Here is a 17,678-nt window from a genome sequence, read left to right on the forward strand (position 1 = left end):
ACTTCTTAAGTTGAACCAGTTAGTTTGTTGTTGTTGTTGTTGTTGTTGTTGTTGTTGGTGGCGGTGGTGGTGGTGGTGGTGGTGGTGGTGGTGGTGGTCTTCTTCTTCTTCTTCTTTGAGTTTTAACTACAGCTTGCATCCTTAATGTTGCACTACTGCCATCTTCTGAAGTTAATTACCTCCCACAGCCCAGTATGTGAAATTTTCCTCCTGTTCTCAAAGCTGACCGAGGATGTTCTGTCTTGTCCACTTTCACCACCTTTCACTACGTTCTTTACTCCTGCACCTTTTATCCCAAATCGTTTCATTTCGTCCAACATGTCCTTTATCTCTGATACATATAGCTAGGCTATGTCCTGCAACTAACAAGCACATAATGCTCTACAGTTTCTGGTACCTCATAATGATAACACAAACCACTTCGACGCTTCCCTGTAAAGATGTCTGTTGTTTATGTTGCCGTGTAGCCAGTTATTTTGTCGCTGTACTGTTACAATATCAAATGTATCAGTTAGCTATATATATACCAATATAACCGCTATGATATGAGTGAGCAGTTATTATCAACCTGTGGAATGCACCTGACAGTAGTGACTTTATTCTCGCGAGATTTTGGCGTTGCGCAGTGGAGTACAGCCGTCCGCCATCACTGCATACAAGCTAACATTAGCCAAAATCCACTGAGAAGAGAGCGAGTGACAACAACATAACAGACCAACCTAATTCCTGAAGGGGAGGTCGCTGAGTTTCCCTGCCGCTTTCCTTGCGTAGAAAACAAACTAGCAACTGCCTTTCATGTAGTCTTTAAGTCAACTTAGAAACGAAAGTCGTTCTAACTAATCATGTCCAACCTCAAAGGCGGCACCAAGAAGGACACCAAGATGAGGATACGAGCCTTTCCTGTAAGTATTTTCGTGCTCTGTGAGAACTGAGACGCTAACTATGGGTCTCGAGTGCCGGGGTCCGGGATGACAGGTCTCTACGCTAGCAACTGCCTGCTAGCTAGCTGGTCAAACGAGAAAAACATGTCATTGTCAGGTGAAAAATGCTATTAGCTGGACATATTACCCGAAGAACATTAGCTTGCTATGTTATCAGTTACGTTTATTTAGCTAACGTTAGCTAGCTTCTTGGTTTGAAAATGCTATCGTCGTTTGGCATGAACTGATGTTAGCGTAAGAAAACTTCGTTATATTAGCAAATGGTAGCTAACGTTAGCTAAGTAGCAGGCCTGATAAGGTTAGCTAAATTAACGCTAGCCAAGTTGCAGTCAGTCAGCAAGTATCATTACGCCAACGGTATGGTAACGGCAAGCTCTTGGCTGTTAAAGATGGCAATTAACACATTATCATGTAACCTAGCCTGTGTTAGCTTGAGAGCTAACGCAACTTCAGCCTAACGTGAGACTAACGTTACAGTAAACATGCCTACGGTAACTTCAGTAAGTTAACGTTAGTTCATGTTCTTGACATCAACCTAGTAATACCACTGTCACAATGAATTCACCAACATCTGCTGATCACTGGGCTGAATTACATATTCACTCACTCAATTAGCTAGTCAATGTTATGAGTGCAGTTGTCATGTTGTGGGACATGCAGTCGTGTCTGACTTGCCATGCCCTTGCTTATGAGAAACAGGTAACACCCTGAATCTTGTAATCTGACAGGGAAAGCTGTCAGGGTTTAACCACAGCGTGCCAGCGTGGAATCCCTAGCCCTTGCAACATCCTTCCATTCCTTGTTGAGGTTGCTAGTGTGAAACACAGACAATGTTTTTTTTCTTCTGTTGGATATCCAGGATTATAAGTGGGTGTCCTGCAGAATGACTCAGTGAGCAGAGTTTTGAGTTTACAAGCAAGTGCAACACCAGTTTGACCATCACCAGTTGATCCTATTACAGCTCATGTATTTCCAGTAGCTATTGAGACATACTGATCCTGTGATCTCTTAACTCTGACTAGGATAATAATCAGCTTTGAACTGGAATTTGGGCAGGTCATCAGTCACATCTGGCACCGAACGGCTTCCCTTCAGGTTCTGATCAGGTTCATGATCGACTTTAAAGTGCTCATATTATGCTTTTTGGCTTTTTCCATGTCCTTTACTGTGTTATATCTTTTTTGTGCATGTTATAGGTTTACAAAGTGAAAAAGCCCAAAGTCCACCCCAAAGGGACTTACCATCTCCAACAGAAAACACTGTTCAAAAACTGCTCCAAACAGCTCTATTGTAGTCCAGCCTTTGCTTCCGTGACAAACGTGCGTCACTTTGTAACACGCGTTATAATGCTTGCCTAGCTGCTAGCATTGCACTCCCTCATACTCTGCTTCTTAATGGCTAGAAGTCCTTACCTAGGTACTGCGCATGTGCAACTCCCAACAAAGATGGAACAGAAGTGAGATGTCTCACTCTGTAGCTAAAACAGAGAGCTCAACACACAGGGTGAAAAGAGGAGCTGCAGCAATGTGCAGTACCATTTTTTTTTTTTTGGCATTTTTTGAAAATTAAACCATCTAAACCTATTCTGGTATAACCTCTAAATACAATTACGAAACTGAAAATGAGCATAATATGAGCACTTTAAGAAGTGAGTTAAAGAAGTGGTGAGATAATGTAAAAATGACATCCACACAACACGTCATTGTTGTTGTTAAATATATGGTAAGATACCCGGAAAGTGACTCATATCCTACTCCGGCAATTAGGCAGAAACAACAAAATATTGGACAATATCATCGTCCATCGTGACGGCTGACCAACATCACGATGGAGAGCCACCATCGTGATGCCATGCCCCTCACCCTGTCAGACACACACTAATCCTAGTCTCAAACTTTGCAGGCAGGCACGGAGCTGTGGGCCCGCCCACATTGACAGCTGGCCCGCCCAATCAGAAATTCAAAGTCAAGTGTGTTGGTGTGCCGCAACAATCACAACAACTATGGATTGCTGTTGTGGCCAACAACTGGAAACTTTAGACATTGTTCGTCTGCTATTAAATCACTAAATTCACTTCTGAGACTTTTTTATGCGAGAAATCAACTATGTAGAGCTCAAATATGGGCCATATTACGAAAATTGATGGCTAATTGCAAATTTGGTCCGACTGTGTCGGATTTCAGAAGCTCCACAGTCTGACGTGCCTGCTGGGGTCGCTGGCATGCCGGTCGGCCTGTCCACCTTCACAGACCCGCTGTGAGCTGGCTGGAGCTCTATCAGGAGACTCGGACAAGAGGCGTTTAATTCCCTGATCGTTTGTTTAAATAACACAACACACACATCCATTATAAGATTAACTGGAACCTGTGGTTTTTCTAAGTTATAATGCTCCACAAGAGATTGCGCCACTTCTCACAAATAAAGATAGGATTGGAGATGAGAAGTTTAACTGACACGTGACTGCGATCAGCGCTCCACTTAGCAACAACTGCAATGTTTCATTTTAAATGAATGTAGCCTAATGGCAGTCTGGCACACATGGATGCTCAGTGTTTTATATGTTTTGTATCGGCACCTATAATACCATTCAAATTTCATTTATTTTTTTTAAATTAGTTTTTAAGTAGAAAAAAAATTTATGTAAAGAGATGGTAAAATAAAAAGTGCCTGGCTTTTTAAATGATATGTATATATTTTTATATGTATAATTTATTTGATGTGATTGTCCAACTGACAGAGTGCACAGTGGCTGGCTAACCTGCCAAATCCTTGCTCACCCCCCTGCAAAAGTCCGGTCCTCCCCCGAAGCATCAAATGTATTCAATGGGGGTTTATAACTCACGTTTGAATTATATTCAGGCTTAAAGTTAGCCATGATTTAAAAGCATTCTGCTTTTTTTTTCATTCAGCCCGACTCACCTGCATCCACGCTCCACCTCTTTGCCCATTTTTGGATTAGCCAACATCAGGCACTGCCAAGATGGCGTGGACATAGCTTTAGAAAGCTGCAATACTATTGTTCATTAACAATGTAGAGCATATACTGGTCCTGTATTATGCATATGTATCCTTTTTACAAGTAGTCTACAATTTTGTATCTAATTGTATTTCACACATTAATCCTTGACACTACTGTTGTTACCTACTTATACCATGTAAAAATAATGAAGAATAGACATTTTTCAGGTAAACACACTTTCATCTTTTTGTCCCTCCCTAGATGACAATGGATGAGAAGTATGTGAACAACATCTGGGACCTTCTAAAGAATGCTATCCAGGAGATCCAGAGGAAGAATAACAGTGGGTTAAGCTTTGAGGAGCTGTACAGGAATGCCTACACCATGGTGCTCCACAAGCATGGGGAAAAGCTTTACACAGGCCTGAGGGAGGTCGTCACGGAGCACCTCATCAACAAAGTAAACATTTTCCTTGCTAATGCAGCTCTTTTTTATGAAAATCATTAACAGAAAAGAGATGAGAAAACATTGACATGTGAGATAATCAGTGATAATTAATTGCTATTGTGTCTTTGTTTCAAGTTTCCATTTATTTTCTGGGATACTGTCATAGATTTAAAAAAAAGTGAAACTTTTAATAGCAAAGAACATGCTTGAGTGATGTTTGATTATATTAACAACAACATAAACGAGTTTGTACACCCATCTTTTACCAAGCTTAAATGGACTTCATGGACTGTTACTGGACTTTGCATACTAAATTTCTAGACCGCTATGAGGTCTAGCTATTAAATTATTTTTGTCCTTATGACCTGATGTTTATCAGTCACCTCAGAAATAACTTGATGTGACCTCCATTTTGTCAATCTGTTTGTATTTTCAGGTACGGGAAGATGTCTTAAACTCTCTAAATAATAACTTTCTGCAAACACTGAATCAGGCCTGGAATGACCATCAGACTGCCATGGTTATGATCAGAGACATCCTCATGTACATGGTAAATGGGATGTTGCGTTCTCTTGTCATACTCATTTTCTATGAATCGTCCTGTAGTTGTAGATTAATAACTGTACAAAGATCTTTAACATTGCACAATGCCGCGGTGGATGTTACTTTGTTTTTGTTTAGTCCATGGGACCATAATTATAATATTTGTCCTATGGGTCATGTTGCCTCTGCAAGGAGATCATTGGTGCGTGTTCCCTGTCATGAATCATTTTTGAAGAAATAGCCTTTTGTTTCAAACTGTGACCAACCTAACTGTAAGTTGCTGTTTTATTTGTGGTCCTAACATTGAGCCTCTGTTGCTGTATTTATTTGTTGTGTTGGAAAACTGGCAGGACTAGTTGATTTACTTTAGCAGCAAGTCCAAAATGTTTGTGGGGGTGTGTGTGAGTAAGTGAGCCCTCGATGATAGGCACAAGTGTAGGCTAAACAATTGCACAGTCAGTACAGAGACTACACAGCTCTCCTGGGGTTCTTTTGTTCTGCACTCTCCTTTTTCCTGTTCTGTTCTTACCCCGGACAGTTGGCTTTCTGGTGTTTAACTGTACAGCAGACTCACTACGTATATGCAATGAGAGCAGCCTGCTGACCTCTAGAGGAGAGCCAGACAGATGTAGCAAGTGTGACTTTGCTGTTCTCACCCAGTGTATTTATCTTTTTGGAAGCCACAGCCTCTCTTTAAGCCCTGGAGACATTATTTATTTGTCTGGGAGATGTAGGGTGATGTACATTTTAATACTGAGCATGCATTAACATTTTACCTGTTAACTGCCATATATCATTTTTAAAATATATATATATATATATATATATATATATATATATATATATATATATATATATATATATATATATATATATATATATATATATATATATATATAGCATTTATGTAGGATGTAATCTAAGAAATGCAATTTCATTCACTATTCAAATGAAGAAAAAAGAGGCATCAGAACCAAACCCTATAAGCTCATAAAACAGGCTTTTGGAAATTGGCAGGACTAAACTCTTGTTTTTGTTTTTTTACACAACAGAAGCCATGCAAATCACATTATGATGCCATGAAATATCCTGGAAGTCTAGTAGAAACCACCACCTCTAATTCTGCACTGGCTTATATTTGTCATTCTAGATGTATGTAATGTCAAATCTTGATACTGTGATGCATTGTATATATTTTATCACTCGCATCCCCCTTGAATATTTGTGCTATAGGAAGGGGCTTATGTCGTAACCCTATGTTTTCTAGGAATAATTCAGACACGTACCAGTCATGTCTTCAGACGCCAGGAACACAATGCACGCTGAAGCACCACAAATAGCTGTGAAGCGTAGATTCGGGCCTGATCGCACGCCTGGCTGTTCATAGCAGACATGCACTTGACACGTTTGCTCGCAGAAGAAATAGAGGAGACGGCGAGAACGATCGCTGCAGCGCGCAGGCCGGGCTCGCCAGCCTGTGTGGCTTGACAGATTGAATAAATGTGGGCACCGAAATGAAAATAGCTCCGCTTCACGGCGGTGTGTGTTGTGTTTCTGGCCTGATGTTCTAATTAACTTATAAAAGCTTTGCATCCTATCAGTAGGATTGTATAGTGTGTATAATGAAAGGTTTGCTGGCATATTCAGCACCAGTTAAAAGTACTTTGTGCACCACATTGGGTCACAGTGGATGTACCGTAGTTTTGTTAACACTGGTCAGCATACAAAATACTTAAAATACATTCTTGTGAAGTGGGAGTGGGTGAATACATTAACTAATCGCTCATTAAAACTGCATACTCTATACAGTAGTTACTGTGCTTTTAAATGAATGTAATTGAGTCAGTTTGGGCCATAGTACTTATTACATACATAAAGTATTCAATGTCTTTTTCTCCTCATTCTCTCTTATCTCGCAGGACCGGGTCTATGTTCAACAAAACAATGTGGAGAATGTGTACAACCTCGGCCTCATCATATTCAGGGACCAGGTGGTGCGCTACGGCTGTATTCGAGACCATCTACGACAGACGTTACTGGACATGATTGCTCGTGAGAGGAAGGGAGAGGTTGTAGACAGGTATGCAGGAGTAGTACTTCACTGCTTGATCTGAAGGATTACTATTGTAACTGTGGGCCTGCTCCAGGATGCCCCATATTTTGCTTTACTTAGAAAAGTTGGTGACATGCAGCAAGTTAACTAGATATTTGTGTTGATCTTATGTTTCAACTTCAGGCACAATCATGCATTTACTTTTTGTTGCTTTTTTGTGTTGCAATGTATTTTTATTTTTAATAATTGCTAATATGAAAGCCTCACCCTGATGTTTTTGTCATCCATTGCAGGGGTGCCATCAGAAACGCCTGCCAGATGCTGATGATTCTTGGCCTGGATGGAAGGTCTGTATATGAGGAAGACTTTGAGGGTCCTTTCTTAGATATGTCAGCGGAATTCTTCCAGGTAAGTCTTTGGTAGGTTCTTGGTGTCTGATATTTTTGTAGCCACTGAAAATCTTTGTAATCAAATGTAATAAACGCGCAATATACGCTCTTTCAGATGGAGAGCCAAAAGTTCCTAGCAGAAAACAGTGCCAGTGTCTACATTAAGAAGGTAGAGGCCAGAATCAATGAAGAGATAGAGCGAGTTATGCATTGCCTGGACAAGACTACAGAGGAGCCCATTGTCAAGGTGGTGGAAAGGGAGCTAATTTCTAAACACATGAAGACCATTGTGGAGATGGAGAACTCTGGCCTGGTTCATATGCTCAAGAACGGCAAGACAGAAGGTAAAAGCGTTGCCAAATTCAATGAAAGAATTGCATTTTTATTTCAAAATTAAGAATTGCAAAGTAGCAGCAGCAGCAGCAGTCGTCTCTGTTTGTTTCTCATAATGTTCCCCAACCATGTCTCCCTCTCAGACCTGGCATGCATGTACAAGCTGTTTAGTCGTGTGCCAAATGGCCTGAAAACGATGTGCGAGTGTATGAGCTCCTACTTGAGGGAGCAAGGCAAAGCTCTGGTGTCCGAAGAGGGAGAGGGCAAGAACCCTGTCGACTATATCCAGGTATGCTGGTTGAACAACACAACTTTATATGTTACTTGAATGTGGGTGGTTTATGTATATCTCTGTGCAAGTAAGTGGGTGTTGAGTGTGAATGTGTATCTGTATGTCAGACACAGGAAGAAGTTGACAGGAACTGATCATCTTGAAGTGCTTAATGTAAAACGTTTAGCTTGATTTCTTAAAACGGCAATAGAAATGATCAGCCATGGCCATTCAACTGCAAATTAAATTGTAGGCAGTGGTGTCGGCGCAGTGGTGGAAGGTCAGAGAAGCGAGCTTGTGACCGGGAGGTCGTCGGTTCAATCCCCAGACCGACAGGATTAAAAAAAAAAATCTGGGTGGGGAAAGTGGAAGAGCAGCGCTTCTCCCTCCCTCATTACCACCACTGAGGTGCCCTTGAGCAAGGCCCTTAACCCCAACCGCTCCAGTGGAGCTGCTCAGTGGCCAGCACATCAGACTGTGGTTGTACTGGGCAGCGTCCAGGTGTGAATGTGTAACTGTGTGAATGTGATCAGGGTGTTCCTGCAAAAGAGAGGCTTCCTCTCAGTGAACCTTCCCTGAATAAATAAAGGTAAACATTTTTTTTTTTAAACAATAAAGTCAATAAATAACATGAATGAATCAATAAAAATAACTATTTAAATAGAAATCAATTAAAAGACATAAAATCTATCCCCGTTTGTAAAGACCTACAAAAACAAAACCTAAAATAATAAAAGTGCTTGTAGTGCTCTCGATGACCACCCTCACAATAGCAACATGCGTGTCAGTGATGTTCCTCCACCTGTAATATGCATTGAGGAATATTCTTTCCCCCACATTCTGCGTCATGAGTCACGCACAAGTTGAAGGAGCTGATGGAGGATTACATTTCACTGGAATTGTACCTCGTATGATTTCATGGGACACACATAATTGATTGAGTAATGACCTTTTATATCCCAAGGGCAACTTCACTGTGACATCATTAGGGACCGAGCACTGACGACCGTCTATTGAAACTGAAGGAATTAGTATTATAATGTTATTATAATTATTCAACGCTATAACTCTATTTAACGATTGTGACCATATTTCACATTTGGTCAGATACTGAATTGGGTGCCCACCTTGACACAATGGTGATTGTATAGATCTTCTTTGCTGCCAAGTTGAAAATGTGTGTGTGAAGCATCCATGTTTGCCAAAAAATACACTTAATATCTTTGATTAAATTGTTTCAAAGTCTTCACTACATCTATGTAGAGACAAGGACTACACATTAGCCTACAGCTAGAAGTCCCATGTACATTGCATCGGTTCCACTTTAGATGTAACGATGCCTATATGTATTGTCCCTGACAAATAAACTGATAAAATATTATGAGTCAGATAATAGAAATGGATGTAAACTGCAACTTGACTGGTTGGCAATGTCATACCACCACAAGGTGGTAATTCTAGTTAAAGGGATACTTCACCGATTAGCATTAAGCTTTGTATCAGTAGAAACCCAGTAGTATTTTCGAATGACCGTGCTTCCCTCCCTCATGTCCCAAAAATAATGAATAAAAAAAGCCTCCAATGATGCGAAATGACGATTTTCGCATCATCAGAGGTTTTTCTTCCAGACACACAATACATTTATCTCTCGTATCAGGGGGACATGAGGCAGGGAAGCACGGTCATTAGAAAATACTACCGGTTTTCAACTGATACAAAGCTTAATGCTAATCGGTGAAGTATCCCTTTTAAGTAATTGCTACAAGGTGAGTATTACTAACTATCAAAGTGATGGTTCGGATTCTTACCTATATGGTCGTTTTTACTAATCCATGTTAGTGTAATAGATCCAGAAAGTTTGGCCCGTTAGCTTCATCCCTGTCTTGAGAACGAGCACTTCCCCGGAACAGTACTGTTCTAAAATGAATGACGTTTTTAGCAGCGACCCAGAGCTGTAAAAATGTTTTGAGGGATGGACACACATTTGTTATTGTATCATGGATAATCTTATCAGCCATCTTTGCTGCACCACGCAACTGAAATTAACATCATAGGTTTATTTCAAACAACTGGTAAGCGTATGAATATGGGACCTAAGCGCCGCTGCGTGGTGATATAGTGGCAACTGGAGGAAACAAAGTAGTTCCACCATTTTGGAACAAGGGGGTTAGAAAAAAGCATTAATAAACATTCAGTGACAATTCTGCGTTGTAGTGTAACCTTAAACGTTTTTTAGCTGTGGGTCACTACTTAAAATTGTTTTATTTGCAGGTCTATATCCGCTTTATTTAGAGCAGCACATCACTGGTCAAGCTCTCGTTTTCCCGTAAGGGAAGAACTTGACCGGTCAAACTTGGATCTATTACACTCAAAAGGAATAACAAATACAACTATTTAAGTAAGAATCCAAACTATCACTTTAAGCTGAATTTGTGGTTGAATAATGACAACATTGTTTAAATGTGAGGAAAGGAGGTGCTCAGAGGAAGGCAAAGTTTGCAAGCAAGTTGTGGAAAGGTAGAAAGGTGGATATGTTTTTCCTAAAGTGGTGTTCTGGTTAAAGGGTAACCATTGTTTACAAAAAAAAAGGGGTGAGAGATACAGTATGGTCAGAATAGACCATACTGCAATTCAATCCGAGGGCTAGCTATTTTTCTTAGAAGACCTTGATCAATGGGTTTTCCTTCTTCTGGCCATGAAGGGCTAAGGTCCTTTACTATCAACAATAGGTTTCTCTCTCTTTTCTCAACTTCATGCATAATCTGTAGTTTCATTTCTTCCAGACTGCCCTGGGTTTCTCCTCTGGGAAAGTTTGGAAGGTAGTTTACTTCAGCTAGTCTGTTTTTTATGTTGGAGTGGGGGTGCACTTTGTCAGGGCTGTTTATGCTCCTTCTGCCTGCATTGACAGCCACCTCCACACATCTTTGGCCAGCTTTATACAATTAAATTCCCCATCTTAGAAAACAGACTGACTTCACTGAGTTGCCAACTTGAAATTCACAAACATTACCCAAACGTAAAAAGTTTTTTTTATTTGTAAAGCTACAGAAGAAATGCTCCAAATATTGTTTTTTTAAGAACACAGCTAACATATTACTTGACATATTTGTAGAAGTTTAGCTAATACAAGTTTGCCATTTCATTAACTGACTTAACATCATGCAAACTTTATGACATGCATTAGCCTTAACTTAATCATGAATAAAGGTACATCTAACCACCAGTTCAACATTACATTTACCAGTTTAGGGCACTTCACATAAACGGCAGCAACACACTTGCGAAAAGAGGTAGCAGCTTACATTAAAGGGTTAACAGTGACTGCCCACTTTTTGAACGGTTCTGGAAGTGTTTTTCTCCATTTAATTACTCCATTGATGTTCCAGAAAATGCTTATATAAGCCTAGAACCAAGCCAACCAATCATGAGATGAATCGTGAGCATAAAACATTGGATTTGGCGCAGAAAAAAAGGCAAAGGTAGACAGATTGTATAGTTCAGTGGTAGCAGCTCATTAGATGTTAGTGGGTGCGGTAAACATTCCCATGGTAACAGCAAGCTCCACCAATCAGAAGTCGCTGTTACGGTTAGGATTGTTTAGGTAGTATAGTACTTCTCCATGACATTGCAAATATAACATGTTTTTCTTATAGCGAGGTTGATATACAAACGTGTGGCTTCTACAGAAGAATATACTGTCATTTCACAATACCATAGCTCGTGGTAAGTCTAACTTGGATGGTTAAGACATTATGGCTAATAATCAATATCTGGAAAATCGGGCAGTGACGCAGTTCGAAAATGTGCGCAAAGCACAGTCTAAAGATCAAAGATTTTCATCACTGTCACATCCTTACAATGTTACAACAAGCAAAGGAGTTTTGACACATTTTTTTGGTTTAGCTTATAAAAGTTGTTCGATGTGTGAACTCCCGTCGCTTGCGAAGGCAGCCATGTTGGATAGATTTTTTTTTTTTTTTTACTGGTGATGTCCTGACGTAGGTGACCTCAGATGCTGCGTCGCTCTAACACTCAGTTGTCGAGCAAGCTAGCGAGTGTATGAAAAGGGGAGCACCATACGAAGCAGTGAATCAGAGAAATAAAACAATATTTTTGAATTGCTTCACGGTGGTTATGTTCTAAAGCACAAATAAACGCACCCACACATCCATGGGATGGTGCCACATTGCCGGATAATTAGTGACTGCAGAGCTTCATCCTGTCTGTTTCTTTGTGTCTGTGTCAGTTAAACTTGTACCTCGGTATGGGGCCTTAAGGCTCTTTTGTTGACGCCCAAAAACTTCTCACACACTGAAAGATGTGTGGAGAAGAAAAGAGAAAATACAGTGCAGGGTCTCTGCAGATACAGACACCACCACGCACATCTAGTCGGTCATAAGGGATGATTGAGAGGGATTACTTTTGTATTAGTCTGTTGTTTTTTAGGATGACACTGCATATTATTCCTTTTAAGAAAACCTATTAGTTTATTGTTGGGTTTACTTAATAGCTGGTTTTGATTGCTGTACCCATAATGCTTTTGACTATGAAGTACTGCTTGTTATTACAGTGTAATTTAAATTGTGATTAGGAGAGAAATGTGTTATAGATTATCTCACCTCTTTGTGATTTCCTCCTCAACAGGGCCTGCTGGACCTCAAGACACGATTTGATCGTTTCCTCCTCGAGTCTTTCAACAATGATAGACTCTTCAAACAGACCATAGCAGGAGACTTTGAGTATTTCCTCAACCTCAACTCCCGCTCACCAGAGTACCTATCACTCTTTATTGATGACAAGCTCAAGAAGGGTGTCAAAGGGGTATCTTCTTCTAATTTTCTTTCAATGCAAAGCAAATATATTTTATAATATATGTTTGTGCTCTGTAAGAATATAATTTTTTTTATGTGCTTTATTTCTTTTCTCCCTGCCTTGTTTAACCAGTTGACAGAACAGGAGGTGGAGTCGATCCTTGACAAGGCCATGGTGTTGTTCCGTTTTATGCAGGAGAAGGATGTGTTTGAAAGGTACTACAAGCAGCATCTGGGTCGCAGGCTGCTCAGCAACAAGAGTGTTTCAGACGACTCAGAGAAGAACATGATCTCTAAGCTCAAGGTAAAAAAAAAAAAAATAGAAAGTTTAGAATACAGATGTTTATGCATATCCCTTGTGCTGTTCCCCATTATTTAGTGCCATTGCCATTCATCCAGGTGACTCTTCTTGCTTAATGAATAATATAATAATGAATCTTGCAGAATCTTGCCGTTTAAGGAGCTGAATGGGATAACATTTCGCTGGAATTTGACCTTGTACGATCTCATGTGACAAATCCAGTTGTTTGTTTATTTCTTCTTCTCTGCTCACGTTGCCCTGTTGTCACCGTCAGCAGTTTCAACTCACTATTCCGTCTTTCTCCTTTGCAGACAGAATGTGGCTGTCAGTTCACCTCGAAACTGGAAGGGATGTTTAGAGACATGAGCATTTCCAACACTACCATGGATGAATTCAGGCAGCACATACAAACCACGTCGGTAAGGCAGTCATACGGCTTTTCAGAGAAACAAAACGCTAGTTATTCTAAACAAGGCACATGTAAAAGCATGAACTCAATACAAGTACAATTCATGATCCATATGTTTGAAGGAAGAACATTTGAAGCACAGGATTTGAAGTAAGTCTTAAATCATTAGTACTTTAAAGATATACTTTATATTAGAATGTTGTGTACCAATTATTCTGCAATGGAGAGTAATAACTGTTCAGTCATGTTATGTTATATAAAAAGTAGGGGTGTGTATCTCTCATAAGTCCATCTGAAACCTATCTAGATACATGGGCTACGATACGGTTCAGGGACGATACATTTTAATATGGAACGATTCAGTTTGAATCGATGTTGAAACGATTCAGTGCGATTTGAGGATATACAATTCAATCTGATAGATGCAGTTAATATTTGTTTAATGTAAACACATTCCTTTCCCATTATAAATTAAAATAAGCCAATTCTATAAAAGAAGCGTTGCCTACCTTCAAATATATATTTTGTAAAGGGACCAGAGAAAAGCAAAGCTAGGACATGCTAATAGTATAACTTCAACTTAATCAGCCAGCCACTTATAGCCAAATAATCATCCACATCAGCTCCATATTAAATGAAACTGCCTCCTTGCTGCTGTAATCTTAGAGACAGTAACTCAAACATAGGTCCACATTACACCGCCATTGTGAGCACTCCAATAATAATCAAACAGTATTGAGTGAGAACACCCATGAGCACAATAATACTGTCGTGAGCGTTAGCATGCGGCTATGCTAATGTACTGAACATCAGTTTACTCAGATGTTTATAAACACACACATGGATGGATGACTCCCAGACCGTAGCTAGTACAATTGACAATATCTACGATGTATTCCTCTCAGCCACTTTCACTGCTAACTCCAAAAACGAAACCTCGCAGTCGGCACACGTTTTTTCTGCAAACCCAAACAAAGGCGCTTGAATGAACATGAATGACCAAGTCCTTAATCACACAAATGGTGAGGCTTTTGTCTTCGACGCACAAACGCACAGCCGTCTCTTCCAAAAGCATTGCGCACACCGCAGCAGCTTTGTTGGATTGACAGCAAAGCTTCAGTCAACCGATTTGTAATGTTAGACCCGGGCCATCGGCCCAGTCTTGGTCCATTTAGACCGATCCAGGGGTCCGTGTATCGATGTAGTCGTATCTGTGATAATACAACCAGATACCGAGCCGTAACTGTTCATCTTTACACCCCTAATAAAAATGTTTATTAAAAGAGAATTTTATAAAAACAAAACTCCATGCATCTCTTTCAGGCATCTCTAAGTGGTGTGGACCTCACAGTACGAGTCCTCACTACTGGTTACTGGCCTACACAGTCGGCAACCCCCAAATGCACCATCCCCCCTTCTCCCAGACACGCCTTTGAAGTCTTTAGAAGGTAATGCTCTTAAATTCACTCATATGTTTTACTACACACAGGGAGGCTCAATGTGGCTCTGTGTGGTTTCTAAAGAACATGGTCCTGGCTTTTATTCTACAGGTTTTACCTCGCTAAGCACAGTGGTAGACAGCTCACACTGCAACACCATATGGGCGGAGCAGACCTAAACGCAACTTTCTATGGAGCTATTAAAAAGGTAGACGCAGTATACCATTTGCCTCGTTTATCAGAAACCACATATTTCAAGATGCAATGTTGCTGTTTAGTATCATTTTTAAGTTTGGAGTTTGAATTCACCTTACCTTCTACTTCACCTGCAGGAGGATGGTTCAGAGGTGGGTGTGGGAGGGGCTCAGGTGACGGGCTCTAACACCCGGAAGCACATACTGCAGGTCTCCACCTTCCAGATGACCATCCTCATGCTCTTCAATAACAGAGAAAAGTGCACTTTCGAGGTGGGGACACAGTGAAGCACTTTTAACTTGCTATCTTAATCTCACTCTTCCATTTGATTTTTTTTTTTGTCCGTGAAGGCTATTTTGATTACTGTATGACTTGCATGCATCCTTCTGAGGACAGAATTTTACAATATGTGCCCCCCTTTTTTGTACAACCTTATCGCCTATTCTGTCCCCGTCTAAAGGAGATCCAACAGGAGACGGATATTCCTGAGCGGGAGTTAGTGCGAGCGTTGCAGTCTTTGGCCTGCGGGAAGCCGACACAGAGAGTTCTCACCAAGGAGCCAAAGTCTAAGGAGATTGAGAGCGGCCATGTGTTTACAGTTAATGATCAGTTTACTTCCAAACTGCACAGAGTCAAAATACAGACAGGTGGGCAAAGTATTTGTATGACACATCTAACCCGTCGCTACAAAAAGAAGTCTCGCCTCAATTCTGGGCCATTTTCTATCTAAAACTGACGGAAGGTTTCATTTCTGGAAATCTGAAACATGATACTGTGGTCTTCTTTCAACTGATAAATGGGCCATTACTACTGTGATTATAAAAGTTGATCATCATATAAGTTACTTCACTAGCATCCCATAACTACAGTTTCAGTACCTTGTGGACAGCAGTAGATATGCCTTTAGCTCAGAATATGAACTGAATCCCCCAGTATCGTGTTGGGACTCCTCCTTTCTGCTGATATAAAACAGCACCTTGAGAGATTTTCTCCTCAAACTTATCTTGTCTCTGTATCCTACTTTCCCAGTTGCTGCTAAACAAGGTGAATCAGACCCCGAAAGGAAAGAGACGCGGCAGAAAGTTGATGATGACAGGAAGCATGAGATTGAGGCAGCCATTGTCCGAATCATGAAGTCGAGGAAGAAGATGCAGCACAATGTCCTGGTGGCGGAGGTAAGGAACTCCACCAGAATACAAATGTTGGTCTTTTAATGGACAGCAATTTGAATCCAGTAATTGTCCATCTTCTCCATTTCTTGATCCCAACATTTTCTAAATATTTTTTATCGTGACACCATGTTCTGCAGAGAAATGTAATTTAAAAGGCTAATTTTATGTTGATAATGTGCCTTTTTCTAACATTTTGTGACTTTGTGTCTTCAGGTAACTCAGCAGCTCCGAGCACGTTTTCTTCCGAGCCCTGTTGTAATTAAAAAGCGTATAGAAGGACTAATAGAAAGAGAATACTTGGCAAGGACGCCAGAAGATCGCAAAGTGTACACCTACGTTGCATAGAAGATGAACTGTGGATGAGAGGAGGAAGAGACTGGACCGGGGGGAATGGGATTTGTTGTTTTCTTTGGACTGTTACGCATGGACTGGAAGTTTCTTTTAAAGACAAATGCTGGGAACCTGATTCATCCTCCCTTACAAAAACACAGTAAACGCATAAATGGGGGGATAAAATGTCAGCGCAGGAGGAAAAAAAATCTATCAAAACTTGTAGATGATTTTTAAATCAGGCCCAGTCTTCCTATTCCCTGTGAGTTTTAACATGGATGGATCCAGCTTCAAGCTTTTCACTGTTTTACCCTTGTAGAGATCAAACTTGCAAAGAATCCCTTGGGAAAATGTGAATGCACCACATTATTTTTGTTTCAATACTGTATAAAAAAAATAATAAAATTATTAAAAACAGCAAATGTGGATTGTTACAAAATAAAAATAATGAGTATTGATGCTCTGTAGTTTTTCACAGAAATACTCTGCTCATCTGCTCTTGACTCTTACATACATATCCCCATTGTGATTTTTACATTGCAGTAAGTATGAAAACATCAGTTCTGTCTAAAAAAACAAACAAAATTAACTGAATTCTCTCTCCCAAAGGATTTACAACGGTGTTATCTGCTGCTCCTATTACAATTTCTAATTTATAACATGAAGAAAAGTGCAATATTGTGAGGATTGAGAAATTTGAGAAGGAGCAGACAACAAATATGTAAGCGCTGCAGACTACGGTGCAAACAGTGATACACTTTTCCAATTCACATCCAGCAGATAACCCAGCAGATGTTTTATCTTAATAGTCATGTTGTTACATGTGTTAAGTAACTGCTAATGAGATATTTAATCCAAATCAACTATTGTCTTTAATTCAATGCAAACAGTCCAGTTACCACATGCTGACATCACAGATTAATCAGGTGACACTGAGCTATGCACTGTGAACATAATGCTGTGTAGAATTAAGGGCCATTCACATTGTACGCGGCATGCGCTGCGTTCGCCGCTAGGTTGTCCTATTCCCAACTATATTTGTTGTGTTTGCCGCCGGGCTCAGTGCAAATTTACGTCATACGTGC

The 17,678-nt window shown here is 40.3% G+C and overlaps 1 protein-coding gene across 1 annotated transcript; it reads left to right on the forward strand.

Moving 5' to 3' along the window:
* The first annotated feature begins 616 nt into the window (after positions 1–616).
* On the forward strand, positions 617–17,049 carry LOC144526299 (cullin-3-like). Its single transcript, XM_078263678.1, has 16 exons — positions 617–902; positions 4,162–4,359; positions 4,784–4,897; positions 6,810–6,970; positions 7,237–7,351; positions 7,448–7,676; positions 7,809–7,954; positions 12,581–12,757; positions 12,881–13,051; positions 13,360–13,467; positions 14,781–14,905; positions 15,008–15,104; positions 15,229–15,363; positions 15,552–15,738; positions 16,121–16,266; positions 16,477–17,049. The coding sequence occupies exons 1-16, from the start codon at positions 843–845 to the stop codon at positions 16,606–16,608; spliced, it is 2,301 nt and encodes a 766-aa protein (XP_078119804.1). The 5' UTR covers positions 617–842; the 3' UTR covers positions 16,609–17,049.
* The last annotated feature ends 629 nt before the right edge of the window (positions 17,050–17,678 follow it).

This window comes from Sander vitreus, chromosome 12 (assembly GCF_031162955.1).
Source record: "Sander vitreus isolate 19-12246 chromosome 12, sanVit1, whole genome shotgun sequence".
Taxonomy (NCBI): domain Eukaryota; kingdom Metazoa; phylum Chordata; class Actinopteri; order Perciformes; family Percidae; genus Sander; species Sander vitreus.